The 16,240-nt window shown below is 46.1% G+C and overlaps 1 protein-coding gene across 2 annotated transcripts in view; it reads left to right on the top strand.

Annotated features, from left to right (window-relative positions):
- Positions 1–15,862, top strand: part of LOC129383050 (venom metalloproteinase antarease-like TtrivMP_A) — a 179,515-nt gene extending 163,653 nt beyond the window's left edge. For both annotated transcript variants that reach the window (XM_055067257.2, XM_072287024.1), the window contains 2 exons: positions 11,033–11,158; positions 15,751–15,862. In XM_055067257.2, coding sequence (XP_054923232.2) covers positions 11,033–11,111 — 79 coding nt within the window. In that variant the 3' untranslated portion in view covers positions 11,112–11,158; positions 15,751–15,862. The remainder of the gene's footprint in view (positions 1–11,032; positions 11,159–15,750) is intronic.
- The last annotated feature ends 378 nt before the right edge of the window (positions 15,863–16,240 follow it).

The following is a 16,240-nucleotide window of genomic DNA, read 5'->3' as shown; positions in this document are numbered from 1 at the left end:
AACATGGGGAAGGTATCACACAATCTACAATGCGAAGCTAGCCATCTTTCAAGTGCGCGTCTGACATTTTAGCCATGTTCGACATGGTAGCCAGCCGTTTTATGTCTTTGTCAGCATTCTTTTTTGGGGATCCTTTCATTACATGGCCTAGTGAAACGGCAAACACTTCTCAGTTTTGCAGCGATCGAAAACGTTATTCTAACATTTGACCGTTGCACCACATTCTTCAAGGTATATGTGACAGTTTAGCCATATAAGGAATCACAGCCTCTTTTTCTCCTCTCCAGCATCTTCGTTTCCCGCGGTATATCCTCGAAAATTATAACACAGGCTTTCCGCTACGGACATCTCTATGTCCTCAGTGTGGCCAGCGGCAGCCGGGTGTTCTTCCTGTGGCACTATGTCAGTGTGCGGCATTCTTCAAGTCGGCGAAGCACCAATCAACGTGCGCCAAAAGGTCGCGGGAGCACGAACCTACCAGCAATACGGGTATTGCTGCCCACTTGGGCGAGCAGTGGAAAAAGTGGAAGGCAGGTTTAAAGATTATTTTTTGTTGTCCTTGTTGGCGCGACCTCAACGCCCCGAGAGCCTTTTGTAGGAACCCCTGTGCTTTCTGTGCCTCGCGCGTGCTTTGAGAAGCTTGCTAAGACGGCTGGCGTTGCGAGTATGCTGAAATATGTGGTGTCTCTGTGCAATCTCGTGTCCTGGAATTTCCGACAGTGTATGTGTCAGAGGGTTTGGAGCCATATGGCCGGCTGCCGTCTTTTCTTCTGTGTTTGTCAACGGACAATGAGGTCCGCCATGGACTCAAGTGTGTGCGTGTGTGTCTGTGTGGTTCAATGCAAGTGCGCGACCACTAACAGCAGTTTGGAATCACCCCTACCATCGCCCCTAAATATAACTGGCGCCGCCAAGGCCTTGGGAGGAGCCGTGATACAATTGGGTGAACTTGACTGGATCGTCACCAACATCTGCCGCTCTCCGACCCAGGGAACTAGGGAAGGGAGAAGTTATTTAAACGCAAGTTTTGGTCCCAGATAAGAACTCTAGAAGCTGAGCCTATGGTCTGCTGACAAGCGTCGAGGGGCTAGTGCCGTTCAGTATCACCTCGACCGCCTAGCCACGTCTGAACTCCGAGTGACTAGTTGACGTAAGAGACGACAAACCAACGTCTGCAACGAATCTCGCGGTGGTTACCCTCAAGTTAGCTCAACCTGCTCGAGAGAAGTCGTCAGATCAAGACTCCCGGGAAATCCAGCACAGCAATCGCATCCACTGCAACGAGATCGCCTCGCCAGCGTTCTTCGGGAAAGCTATGCAATCGAATCCACGGTTTATGGACTTGCTGCCGCTGCTCGGCCATGCGTATTCCATCATTTGTTTCTTTTGAACTCTGTTTTAGTGGACCACTGTTAAGTGTATTCTTTTACAGTGTTAGTTATATCCGCTGTTAATTGCTCGTTGTATTACTCTTGTCCTCATCATTTATCGATATCAGGTTCATGTGTGTTAGTGTTCTTGTGTTTCTTGTACTTTGTGTATCGTTGTCAGTGGATAGATATCTTTCTTTTCTTTCTCCCTACTGGGACCTTTTGACTGTGTGCTTGAGTACGGAACTACCAAGCGGCTTGTCCACCTCGTCGACAACTTCCCGCCGACAGCGAACGGGTGACAAGCCGTGACACTAACTGGCGTCCGCGACAGGGCGTTCTGTACAAAGGCCGCACAGTGAACGTAGAACGACAATCGTGGAGATTGATCGGTTAGTGTTATTGATACATAGCTTCTCAGTGTGGAACGCAGGTGCATGCGAATTGTGAGCGCAGAAGCTTTTGCGGTGTAGCGGCATTTTCAAAGGAATGGAGTTCGACAAGTGGATAGAACAAGGCAAACAGTGAGGCCTAGAGGGCACCGAGCTAAGGACATGGGTTGCGGAACAGCAGGGGCAGGCCTGAGGAGAGCGGGCTTTGGCTCGGGAGGAAAAATAGAAAGAGCGCGAAGAAAAAAGAGAGGGCGCGAGTGGCGGCGAAGGAAGCTGGAGAGAGGGGAGTACAGTTGTTACAATTAAGGAATCAGCTTAATCAAAGTAGGAATGGAAGCAGAGCTAGCAACGAGCAGCTAGAAGTGCAGGAAGAGCACAGTTTACGCATAAATACTAGCAGGCTTCTCGTTTCCTTTGATGAAAGAACAGACGATTTCGACGCATTTATCTGGCGGTTTGAGTGTATCGCCAGAGGTCGGAAGTGGCCCGAAGGCCAGTGGTCGATAGCGCTTTCGACTTGTTTCAGCGGAGAAGCACTTTGCGTTTACGGAAAATTACCGCCGAGCGATGCAGCGGACTACACAAAAGTGAAGACCACTCTCCTGGTGCGTTTTCTCTTCACAGAAGACGGGTTTCGAGACAGATTCAATAACGAGAAACCAGCGGGGGCTGAAACGGCAGCCTAATATTCTGGTAGGCCATTATTTCGATAGATGGGTCGAACTTTCCAAAACCAAAACCGATTTCAGCTACATTCGCGCACTGCTGATTAGAGAGACATTTTCGCATTGTTGTAGTCCGAATTTGTCACTTTACTTAAAGGAGTGGAAAGAGGAATCTTTGAAGGATATGTTAGAGCTGGCAGATCAATTCCTGGAAGCTCAGGGTGCAGCAAATTTTGCGAAAACAAAGAAATGTGATCCAGCCGTAGCCGAGAGAGGAAACTGAAAAGAAGGGAAACGACCGCGCCCACCACTATCGTGTTGTTACATCTGCAGTCGCGGGAACCACCCATCCCATCTATGTCGCAACAAATCCGCGGCCAACGCGGCCATCGTCTGTTACACATGTGGTGGAAAGGCTCACAGATCACACAACTGCCAGGCGGGCTCTAACTACAGGCGTCATGCGTTTACGCCCCCACCAAAATATCTCGCCATGATCAGAAACGCGACGGCTATCTTGAGATGAGAAATGGGGACAACGTTGAGAAATGGGGACAACGTTCCCGTCATTACCGCGATTATGGCGACGCTGCCAAAATTTCTCGCAAAGGCCTTTCCGGTTGCTTCCGGGATACTAGGATAGAGAGATATTAGCGTAGCGGGGCAAAGGATGCAACACGGTGATTATAAAGAGTAACCTGGTGAACGAATAACGGGCGCAAGGACCCTCGTCTACTTGGTTGACGGAACTGCCAAGCTGCTTGCTGCCCGAGGCGCAGGTTGACGTCGACACCGCGTACGCTACCGACCTCCTTACAGCGCTACGCATGCGGGAACCGCTTATGACTTCACTGTGGTAAATATAGAAGGCGCAAGATGCCCGGACGATCCCAAATACGAGACTGAAGAATTTGGCGGTAAGGACAAGACGAAACAAGAACCCGTGGCGGCAGCTATCACCCGCTTCAAGGCGAAGACGCAACCGAAAAGGCTTCGCAAACTCCAGGCTCGCGAGGCCGCGGCAGAGTTACCAGGCATGGACGGGTACGGGAGTGAGCAAAGAAGTGATGCGACGCTTAAGCAGTGCTTCGCTAGGATCAACCAGAAGCAGACATGCTCATGTGAGAAGGGAAGTGTCGAATTGAAACAGGAAAAAGGGTTACTCTATCGGTGTTACACAGAGAAGAACCAACGGTCAGTGCGTCAGCTCGCCGTACGGAGGTGCTACCGAGACGCCGTGTTAAAAACCGCACATGACGGTACGATGGCTGGTCACTTAGGCACTCAGAAGACTAAAGATCGAATTTCTGAGGAATGTTTTTGGCCGGGCATCATGGCCGACGTGAAAATGTTTGTCGCTTCTTGCGATATTTGCCAGCGCATGGTTCCAACGGGCAATGTGCCACGCGTTTGTCTTGGAAAGACGCCCATAATTGATATCCCATACAAACGGGTGGCTATCGACATAGTGGGCCCTATACAGCCACCCTCAAAATGCGGGAACTGGTACATTTCTACCCTTATGGATTATGCAAAGCGCTATCTGGACGCCGTAGCGCTACCCAGCATAGAGACAGAATGAGTGGTCGTAGTCCTGATCAAGATGTCCTCCCGATTTGGCGACCTCAACGAGGTGCTGAGTGATCGGAGCACAAATTTCACATCGAACCTGATGAATCAAGTGGCTCGGCTTCTCTCCTTGCACCAGCTCCACACCACCCCATACCATCCAATGGCCAATGGTATGGTGGAAAGGTTTAACGAAACTTTCAAGTTTGTGTTGAAGCGCATGTGTGCCGAAAAACCAAGAGATTTGGAGCGCTATCTGGCGCCTCTCCTTTTCACTTACAAGGAAGTTCCCCATGCCAGTATGGGCTTTTCGCTCTTTGCGTACTTAAACGGCCGACATGTGAGGGGGCCCTTAGCGATCCTGAAGGAACTGTGGACGATTGCCGACGTCTGCGATGAAGCGAAGACGACCTACGAGCATGTCTTCAATCTTCCCAACCTACTGGAGGAAACTAGGAGTTTGAGAAGGAAGGAACAGGATAGACGAAACTACAACCGCAAAGCAAAAGAGCGACAGTTTCATCCTAGAGGCAGCGTTTTGATCTTGGCTCCTACCGTCACCAACAAGCTGCTCCTGCAGTGAGTGCTCCTTCTTGAGGTCAGGGAGAAGAGACGAGAAGCCGACTATATATTTGACATGCCTGGCTGGAGGAAAATATTTCACGCGAACTTGTTAAAAGATACGAGGAGAGAGACTGCCGTCCAGCCAACGAGTGCAACGCGACATTCGGTGTCATGGAATCGGGCGACGATGGGAGCGTTCCTATCCATGAAATACAGAAATCAGAAGGGGAGAAGGACGTGAACCTGTCCGACAAGCTAAATGCTGAACAGATCAGACAGGCCCACAGTGTTATTGGAACACGCCCACCCATATTTTCTGACGTCCCAGGCAAAAGCGACTGGGTTTACTGCAATCTGGAGCTCACGACGATCAACCCCGTCCACATGAAGCAGTACACCCTTCCCTTCGCTACAGGCGAAGGCGTAGAAAGGGAGGTGAGAGAAATGTAGAGGCTCGGCATTGTGGAGACATTTAGAGTCCCCCTCCAGTTCCCCTGTGATTTCGGGAAAGAAACCGGATGGTACAAACCGGCTGTGCATTGACTTTAGGCGCCTGAACAACGTTCTGGTGGCTGACTCCGAATCCATGACTAGGGCCGACGCGTTCTTCGCAACGTTCGGTGAGAAGAGGTATTTCTCCAAACTTGACTTTGTGAAGGGCGACTAAGAATCCAGGGCAAAGATGGCCTTCCCAACAACATGCGGGCTGTATCAGTTCCGCTTTATGATTTTCGGCTTAAAGACGGCCCCTGCTATGTTTGCGAAATTGATGCGCAATGTTGCGGGAGGTGTACCCTGGGTGGAACACTGCTACGGCGATGTCCTGTGGCCACCAAAACGTGGGAAGAACACCTGAGGTGCCTGGAGCTGCTTTTCAAAAGCATCGAGGCGGCCCGGCTAACAGTGCGCCCCAGTAAATGCGACTTTGGCACGGAGATCGACTTCCCGAGCCATCGAGTTGGACGAGGCAAATTGTAAATTTGGGGAAGACGCTGGACCAGATTGGAGCTGAACCACGCCCATCAACAAAGCGGCACGTACCCGCCGTTCTCGGATTTACCGGGTACTATGGGAAATCCCTCCCGCACTAAGCCAAAATCAGCGCTCCCCTCACGGAATTCACCCGGAAGGGAGAGAGCAACTCGGTCAATAGGACATCAGAATGCTAAAAGGCGTTTCGGGAACTGAAACGCCAGATCTCCAGAGACCCGATATTGCGACTACTGCATTTAAACCAGCCCTTCATGCTTGGTATAGACATGTCCGACACGATTGTAGTAGCGATGCTTATGCAAACCCACAATAACAAACACCATCCCAAAGCTTATACCAGCTGAAAGCTACTTCCTCTGGACGCCGCCTACAGTACAGTGGAGCGCGAGTATCCGGCGTTGGTCTGGAGGGGCGGGGGGGAGGGGGGTCCACAAATTCTTCATGTACTTATACGGCGTTCCTTTTCTTTTTTCTTTTTGTCGAAACCGACTACCAACGCCCAGCTACATCAGATAGGCGAAAAAAGTGAACGGTCGGGTACTTCGATGAAGCTTACTACTTCAGGAGTATCAGTTCACGGTCCCCCATATTAAGGGAAGCGAGAATGTCGCAGCCGATTATTTGAGCTCAATATGGGGTCACTCTGCAGTTGTAGATTTTTCTGCTGTATACATAGGAGTGTAGTGTTATGTTCTATTCATTTTTTGATATAGTACACATTGTGTATTGCGTGTATATATGGTTTTGTATGCGTGAAACTGTGTTTTTCTTTTTCTCGAAAATTCCACTCGTGAGATCGAATATTATTTTATAATATTCTAAAAATGGAGGGCAGTTGCCACGATGCGGCATCGTTCGAGTCGGCGAAGCACCGATCAACGGGCGCGAAAAGGTTGTGGGGGTAGGAACCGGCGTGAAAGAAAAGTATTGCCGGCCACTCGGGCGAGCGGCCGAAAAAATTCGAAATCAGGTTTAGAGTCCTTTTTTTTTTTTTGTCATCGGCGCGACCGTGACGCCCCGAAAGCTGTTTGTAGGAACCCCTGTGTATTCTCTGCCCCGCGCGTGCACTGAGAAGCTTGCCAAGACGGCAGGGGTTGCGAATACCCCAAAATATGTTGTGTCTCTGTGCAATTCCGTGCCCATGAATTGCTGACAGTGTGTGTGTCAGAGGGTTTGGCGCCTTATGGACGGCTGCCGTTATTTCTTCTGTGTTTGTCAACGGACAATAGAGGTCTGCCATGGACTCGAGGGTGTGCGTGTGCGTCTGTGTGGTGCAATGCAAGTGCGCGATCTCTAACAGCAGGTAGGAATCACCCGTTCACTTGCCCCTAATTAAAACGGGGAGGCCAAGGCATTCGGAGGAGTCGTGATCCAATTGGGTTAACTTGATTGGATCTTCACCATTATCTGCCGTTTCCCGACCCAGTTAACTAGGGAAGAGAGAAGTTATTTGAACGCAGATTTTGGTTCCAGCTAAGTACTGTAGAGGCTGAGCCTATAATCTGCTGAGAAGCGTCAAGGTGCTCATGCCGTCTAGTATCTCCTGGGTCGCCTATCCTCGTCTGAACCCCGAGTGACTAGTTCACGTAAGAGACGACAAACCGACGCCTGCAACGAAGCTCACGGTAGTCCCCCTCAAGTTAGCTCAACGTGCTCGAGGAAAGTCGTCAAATCTAGACTTCCGCCAAATCCAGTACAGCAATCGCATTAACCGCAACGAGATAGGCTCGCCAGTCTTATTCAGGAAAGCTCTGCAGTCAACTCCACGGTTTTCTGGACTTGCTGCCGCTGCCGCGCCATGCGTATGCCATCATTTTTTTTTACTCTGTTTTAGTGGACCACTATTAAGTGCATTCTTTTGTAGTGTTAGTCATTATATCCACTGTTAATTGTTCATTCTGTTTCATTTGTCGTCATCTTGGGTATATATTAAGTCCATCTGTGTTAGTGTTCCTGTGTTTCTTTTAATTTGTGCATCATTGTGAGTCGATAAATACCTTTTTTTTTTTCTCCGACTCTGACCTCTTCACTGTGTTCGCTTGAGCACGGAGCAACCAACCGGCTTCTATACCCTGTCAACGACGTCACGCCGACGGCGAGACGGATTACAAGCCGTGACACACTAGCAGTTTTGAAATGTTGTGTGGCAGGTCTTTTCCAGCACCACGAGGTTGTACATATTTCGTCAGAGATGGCTTCATAAGTAATTTGAAACTAACAGTTATGCATACAATCTTGTTTACTTTCATCGGATACAGTGTGTATTCCGATGCAGCGATCACGTTTATAACCACAAAGGTCTGAACTTTATTCCCGGGCAGTGTTTATGTTTATGCACTACACCACTCCCAAGCCTTGCCGAAATGAGGACTGCAATGCAGGCGCATACGCAGTGCAAGACGCCTATATGCACCAACGTCACGAAGACGAAGGCAATGTACGATGCTTGGCGAGCGAAGTATTAGGCCAGGTGTACGCGCAGAAAGATACGATACGTATCAAGCCACAGCTAGGGATTCTTTGACCTGCCATTCTGAAGGTTTGGCCAAGTACGGGCAAACTCTTAGTCGCACATAAAGAATGGCTAAATCACAGAAATTAAATAGATGAAAAGTCCTGTAACATATTTCATCATTTCATTAGCAGGGCGGCGTGCTTTAATGGTACCTTAGTAGCGTAACTAATTGACCCTGCTGGTGTGAAAACAATCTGTTTGTCAAGTGCGAATATTACTGTTTAACAGCGAGACAGAATATAAGACACGCGGACGAGCGCATATTAAAATTAGTATTGTTTATTTTGAAGAGAAAGTTATGGGCGTAAAGAACCCCGAAAAACGCCAAAACTAACAAAGCAAGCACAAGCATCATTATATTGTTATTATTTTTTATTTTCCGATGCTGCATTTTGGGAAAAAAGGCATAGAAGGAGTGGGGACACAAATAACAACAATAAAAAAGAAAACAATGAATGTCACGAATCACACACATGTAGTTTACTAGAAACCTTTGCTACAAAACAATTCAGGGCAGTGTACGAGCGCAAACAGTAACTTTTGAAACAGAAAACTGGCACACAATGTGTTGTACAAGATATTGTGTGAAGTCATTCGATGGCACATATTTAGGCGAACCATCCAGTTTGTTCCGCACTTTTATGCTTTCAGGAAAAAGGGAGGACTTGAAAAAAATTTAAATGTGATAATAATGGGGCAATATGCAGTGGGGGAGTTTCACACCCAAGCGGGCAGAGGGACTTATCCACAAAACTGGAGCCTGTGATGGCATAGGACGAGTGCACAATTCTGTGCAACATGATAAGCCGTTCGGATGAGCGGCGAGGAATCAAGGGTTGTAAAATGACACTACGAGCACGCGATGATTGAACGACGTGGCGACTATATCGACTTATGATAAATACAGTTGCTATCTTCTAGTTGTATGGCGGACGAAGGGTGAGGCGACCAAGCTAACGGAGCGTACGCTAGACATGGCCTCACTGGTGTTTTTAGGCAGTAAATTTGGATTCCTTTTTTTATACAAGGGCAGTAGCGCATCGAACACGAGGACACGACAAACGTGAAAGACAGAAGCCACGAAGTCATTTACGCGCTCCCCATGGCGTCTCTTTCTCATTTTTCTTCTCTCTTAGTTTTCCGTGAGTTGTTGTACTAGTGTGTTGTACCAAGTATCCCATCAACTCGTGTTCATTCGTTGAATATTTTAGAGTTTGTTTTAAGTAATCAAGCTTACCCAGCACCTGCGAGCCTCCCTGTGCATGTTTAGGCTGCGTACGTAATAAAAATCGGGAAGTGAGGCAAAAGTGCCCGGTTCTGGATCGGTGCTATCAGGGGTGCTAAATATGCTCAAGAAGCGGTTAAAAGCCTGCGGGATGAGTGAGGCCTTCGAACATAGCTGGTCGTTTGTGATGAAAGAAGATGTCCCAGAATAAGTTGAAATAATTGTACGCCAAAACATATAATGTTTGTTTTTCTTTCATATATCTTTTCAGATGTGTTGTAGTACGTGTCCTCAGCATCAAGCATTTTAGTCCTTGAATTGCAAAGTAAAGAATGTCGGACTAAGTTGTACTTTCTTTTACGTAGACACTTATTACGGAGTATCAGTTGATTTATTTTAATGTCATACCAGGGGTGTTTGTAGCTCCGTTTCACAAATTTTCGGGGGACAAAGCTAGTAATACGTTTGATCATTATATAAGAAAAGTGGTCACTGCGCAAGAAAAAGTTGTCGTTAATATAAGCTAAATCGTGAGTGATAGAACTGTCATCAGTGTCAAACATATTCCTGAGATGGCTTTCTATCCTCCAGCAAAATCTTCATATTCAGAAACATCGCATTGTGGTCGTACAGGCCTTTGGCATTTTACACTCATAGAGACTGCGCATTGGTGCGCAGTCTCTATGAAAAAGAAGATCTAAAATAGAGGCAATTGGAGTAGCATAACTAAGTAATTACGTTAGGTCGTGATACGGTCGTAGCAATGATCGAATCACAGAGGGCTTTGGTCAACCGGGTGACAAATCATGAATGCCAGTACACGCGGGGAGCACTAGAATTACCAATTATGGCCATTTTGCGGGAATTATCTTTTTGCGTGAGCACATATTCGATAATCAGTTCAGATATATTAGAAGCTGCGTTAATCAAACGGCAGATAGCAACCTCTAGCAACGCGAAGCCAGACACATTAACTTAACCGGATATTTAGTATCCATGAGATCTGGTAAAATGTGAAACTTAAGGTTGTTCCTGAATTACACTGCCACACCTACTCCCTTGTCTACATGTCTATCTTTTTTTCTTCTTAGAAATGAGTAACCAAGCAGGGTCAACGAGTATAAGATAATATGTTATTTAACGAAGTTCCAGTTAAACAATATAAATACAGGCATCGTATCATGTAATATGCCACATGACGTTTCCGTATTCTTTAATGAGGCGGTGGCTGTTCATATTTAAAAATGTTAATTTTTGATTGCTTTTTTGCCACTCCGCCGACTTTAAAGCAGTGCGACTAGGAGCTTTAACAATAGTGTTAGTCACCTCGTCCCAAGCACGCGTAATACTGTCAAGTCTTATAGAATCGCGGTATTCATGGGCATTGCTAGCAATTCGTCTCAAACAACTAGATCACTGCCACAGGGACCAACGTACGTGGCGCACCTGTGCTGAAAAGTATTCGCTTGTATACATTCCAGAACATTTTGGCTTGCAGGCATTCCTCAGAATCTCAACCATTCCCGTTTATTCGGGAAACTGATTTATTGCTCGCCGCACATGCGTTGAGGAGGCGTTCTCGCATGTCGTCGTCTGTGATGGCGAGGCAGCGCCTCCACAATCTCATTACGAAAACTTTAGGTTCTTTTTGCTGAAATATCCCCGCTTTTTATTTTGTAGTGTTTGGCACTAGATATTACTGTATTGGTCTTAAAGTTGTTTTTCTTTTATTTTTGAAGTGGGATTCTGACCTTTCTAAATGCAAGTATCGCTGTAAATTACGCCTCAAGAGTAACGGAGATCCACAATATGCCATAAGATTTGCATTGGATGGAACTCCTTGCAACAGGTCGAAGCCCGAAATGGTAAGGACTGAATGCGTCTCACAACAGCACAAGTTCTCGGTATGAGCTTTGTTACTAATTAAAAGCCGTAACTCTGTACCACGATTTGGTATGAATAGTTCCCCATTTGATTCCATGCCTTTCTTTTTTGTCAAAATTGCCTGTTGAATATAGGTGAAATACCTCGCCTTCTTCCTGCGTGCCTTCTGCGGCTACTACACTAGTACAGGTGCTTATGAATACAAAATACAATGATTTTTCGCATGCAATGCGGCATAAATCTTGCACATTGCAATTGCTGTGAAGCACGATTTGTTACCTTAAAGGCGCCCTGAACTTCCTTTTGTCGAAGATCGAGAAATTCATTTAAGTTGAATTAGACTATTTCTGAAATTCTGTGCCGAAAAAAAAATGCATCTATACGTTCAACAGAAGAGGAGTAGTTGACAGTCCAGCGTGCCGTTCGTGGTGTTTCCGCTCCTTCTTTAATGTCTCGCACTGCGAAGGCTACGACGCAGCGGGATGTGCCATTACCACCTAGATAGCACAAGGCCTGTTCACTACGCTCCATGACGTCATGCTACTTGGCCCGAAATTTCTATTGCCAAGGCTGGCGTGACGAAAGCGGCGACGTGAAAGTCACTGTTGCTTACTCGGGAGCATCCCCATTAGATTCTATGGCAGTCGGGCCAGGTAGCATGACGTCATGGATAGGAGTGCACAGGCCTTGTGCTATCTAGGTGGTGTTGGATGTGCCCACAGCGCTCCGCCTACTGACCGTGGCGCGAAGTTCAAATTTATTTTGCATGTTCAGGCAGACGCGAATATTTTGGCCGCCTACGACACGCCGAACGTTGCAGTACTCCGCGAGCCGCAGGTGAGCTCGGCCAGTGGACTCGTCGCGGCACCCCGCAGTGGTCGCGGTACCTTCGCTACGTAGCAGACCGCGGCTACACGCAACGATGGGCTCGAGTGCGCTCTCGAGCTCATAGACTGCTGTCTAGCTGTGCTACGTGGTGCGGACCGGCTTTGTCCTGCACCAGCTTAAGAGGAAGCTTTAGCTCGGGTGCTCCTATCTAAATACATGTAAAAGCAGAATTCGTTTTTCTCGGCAACCACTGCACCAAATTTGACGAGGTTTGTTGCATTTAAAAGAAAAACTTAAAATCTAGTGACTGTTGGTTTCGAATTTTTGAGTTAGGTCTCCAATTTTTTATTAAAAATTAGCAAAATTCGAAAATTTTCAATAAACGCAACTATCAAGTTTACAATTCCGTAACTCAACAACGAAAAACGATATCACAATACTGTGATTTGCATCTAATAGAACATCTAAAGCGGACAAAATTGGTATGTTACACATGAATATAAAAAAAATTTAGCAGTATGGAAATACAGTCTTTGCAGAACCCTTGTAGCCAACGTAACAAATTCACGTAAGATGTAAAATGACATATCGAATTTGTCCGCTTTGAACGATCTAATGGATGCTGTTTACAGAAACGCGATATCTGTTTTTGATGCAGAGCTATGAATTTGTAAACTTCGTGCTTCTATTTTTTTCAAACTGTTCGATATTTGAAAATCTCTTTAACGAAATTTAAGCCCTAAATCGAAATTCCACCTCCAACAGTCACTAGAATTTAACTTTCTCTCTCAAATACAACAAATTTCATTAAAATCGGTCCAGGGGTTATCTCACAAAAACGTTTTTGCGTTTTACATGTATTTGAATAGGCCGCGCCGGAGTTGGTCCCGAGTTGGTCCCGAGTTGGTCCCGCTTTAGATGTACTATTAGATGCAATTCACAGAATTGTATTATCATTTTTCGTGGTTGAGTTACAGAGTTGTAAACGTGATAGTTTCGTTTTTTGAAAATTTTCGATTTTTGCCAATTTTTAACAAAAAATTGACGACCTAACTCAAGAATTCGGAACCAACAGTCACTAGATTTTAAGCTTGTCTTTTAAATGCAACAAACCTCATCAAATTTGGTGCAGTGGTTGCCGAGAAAAACGAATTCTCCTTTTACATGTATTTAGATAGGAGCCCTCGAGCTAAAGCTTCCTCTTAACGACAGATAGTAATCGCATCTAACTTCCGCATTTTGAAGTGCTGTCAGTAGCTTAATACGAAGCGAAGTCTGCCAAGGCGTCTAACCAGGAGCGGCCAGGAGTCATCGCGCACTGGCACGTGTGCGTGTAGTGTGACCTAAGTTCCGGTGGTTCCAGGCTAGTTTGAGTGTTCAAAACTAGTCTAAATTAGCGAGACCCAACGGCTACATCAGTAAGCAGGGTGGAGAAAGTTTAACACCTGCGCGAGCGGTCGTAGCCGAGCGTGAGCGGCTTCTTGCGGAATTACGTAATAATTACCGCAATACATTCGAAAGCAGATTTTCGCTTGCTGCGACCTGAACTACACGGCAACAGTTGGAAAAATCGCACTGATCGAAACAGCCTTCGTGATTGATCTAATTGCTACTGGGCAATAGCAGCCGCCTGCGCGAATCTGCTATATTACGAAATACGGCGTTAAGAAAAAAAAATGAAAAGCAGGCTTCCGTCGAAAAGAGAGCGCCCGAGAAAATGGTGGACTCGTGCTCCGCTCGCGAGACCCATCCTCCGCGCACGACTTCAACATTTTGCGTAGACGTTCACAGCAGCGTATGCTATCGGTGGACTGTTTTTTTCATTAAGCTTAAATGGTGGTTAGGAACCCCTTTAAATAAAGAAGCATATCTCGCGTGGTTGCGTCTGGCTCCAGGAGAAACTACTGTAGACGATTATCCATATGGAGAGTACAACTTGATCTGTCGGTGGACAGGTAATTAATAGACACAGAAGGAATCTGTGGCTCCAGTACCTACTGCACTGGAGTATGCTCTGCCGCTGCGTTGTCATTTCAAATACTCGAAGCAAATCTAGTGGTCGTTTAGTTGCAATAGCCGACGCCGCATTACCAGCCTTTAATAACTACTGCGAATAAACGAAATTTCTGGGTTGGAGATAGTCCGTGAAAGAATGATAAAAGCTTATCTTAATGGAGCGCAAACCAATACACAGACAATATAGACACGACAAGCCTGGGTACAAAAACATACACGGAACACCTAGATACAACAAAGTATCTGTTATGCATTTGATTCAGCATTTTTGCCATTAATCTATACCGTCTCTTCCCCCCCCCCCTCACAAAGAACACAGCCTAGCCTTATTTTCACTCTGTTTCAATGATCAAACTATCCAGTAAACTTTGAATGCAACCATTTTCAAGTCTTCGTCACCTGTGATGAGATATTTTGGCTTGTTACGCATAAAAGGGCGCAGTTTTTTTAGGTAGCACCTCTTCATACAAATGTGCTTCATTCAAATGGAATAGCGCTGTGGTAAGAAGGGTTAAGCGCGAACCCTACTAATATATGAGTCAGCTGGCATTGTATAGCCGACTACCAATGCCACTAACCTCATTTGATGTGTTTACCCGATGAGTTGAGGAAGCTAAGGAGTCGACAAGAATTTCGTCAATTCTTGATGTCTGGTAGTGGCTGCCTGCTGTGGCCACATTTGTTCAGGTTTAGGGGCCGGGTTTGGAATGATATCACACTCGTATGCTCATGTGTTCATGTGTGTAGTTAATAAAACTAAGCAAGCCATATGTTTGAGAAATACTAATTTTCGGCAGCAAAAGTTATCGAATAGGTAGATGTCTGATATAATTATTGTTGCCATTCAATTAATATCGCTAAACCAGGGTAGATCTTGAAGAAGCAGGTGATGCGCCTTGTGCGCAGATTTACGGCAATAAAAATAGGCCAACAGTAACTAATTTGGGCCCTTCGGTGACAAAATTAGTCGGCAAGGCATATTTAGTTCTTAAATTTCATCATCAAGCTCGAGATAATTTACATGAATTTAATTTTTACAGAGACGCCAGGTGGCTTTGTTACTTATAATCGTTTGATTTATTGACTAATAAGCTATTGTTTCTACAGTGCAACCTAAAGAATTTCCAGTCATGGTAAACGTAAGAGGAAAAGTATTCAACAAAACGGTAATATTGTCACGTGGTGGTGACGTAGAAGAACACAGTAGCAATACTGTGAACGACAAAGTAACTTTTATTGGGCGAACCTGTGCCCACAAGACAGGCTACACTTACAGCACAACGATAGCGGCGAACACGGTCGGCGATCGTCGAAAATCTGATCAGCGGGTCAAGCGCGTCGGCTTTTATACAACAGTCGTCGAATGTTCCAGACTAATCGTTGGGACCCGCATGCCTTCTACAAAGTTCTACAACATTCGAGTCACGCGATGAAATCAGATAACACAAGCTTCGGCGACAACAGACAGCCGGGTAGAAGCATCGATAACTTTCCAGAAACGTCGGATACATGCAGGCGCGTCCCTCGCTGTGCGATTACAGTTGTTAAGCGGCGAAACGTGGTCGGCCGATAAAGATAAGCACACGTGTCAATATGAGTGGTAGTAAATAAAGTAAAGGTGAAGAACCATCATGATTTACTTACAACATTGTTCCATAATTGTTCTATTTATAGCGTAACAGCGAACATCCTGCTGACATTCACTGGTTCTGCGGAATTTTTCTTTCAGATATGCAAGAACGCTGTGTGCATGTGAGGAAGCAAAAGTGTTTATTCCGAGGAGACACGACTTATTTTTCATTCTTTTACAACAGGTCAATAAAGTTTCATTCCTGTATTTACTAACTGATTACAGAAGCAAAATTAACCGCATCAAATATTACCTGACCACAAACGGCGACGTGCATATGTAGTTTCATTTTGCGTCTTCCATGGCTCCAGAATTTCTTAGACCTAGTCCTGCATTTCTAGACGGACGGACGGACGGACCGACGGACAGACAGACAGACAGACAGACAGACAGACAGACAGACAGACAGACAGACAGACAGACAGACAGACAGACAGACAGACAGACAGACACGTCTAATTGGTTCATCGCTCGGCCTCAACTTTACAAAAGCCTGCGTTTGTAAATGAGCACCTGACGCGTGAGAATAAGCAGCTACTTTGGGCTGCTGTGGCTAGGAAAAGGGAGGCTGGCTGGCGATACGTCTGGA

The sequence above is a fragment of the Dermacentor andersoni genome, chromosome 3, assembly GCF_023375885.2.
Source record: "Dermacentor andersoni chromosome 3, qqDerAnde1_hic_scaffold, whole genome shotgun sequence".
In the NCBI taxonomy this organism is placed as follows: Eukaryota; Metazoa; Arthropoda; class Arachnida; order Ixodida; family Ixodidae; genus Dermacentor; species Dermacentor andersoni.
This window is presented reverse-complemented; position numbering and strand designations above follow the sequence as displayed.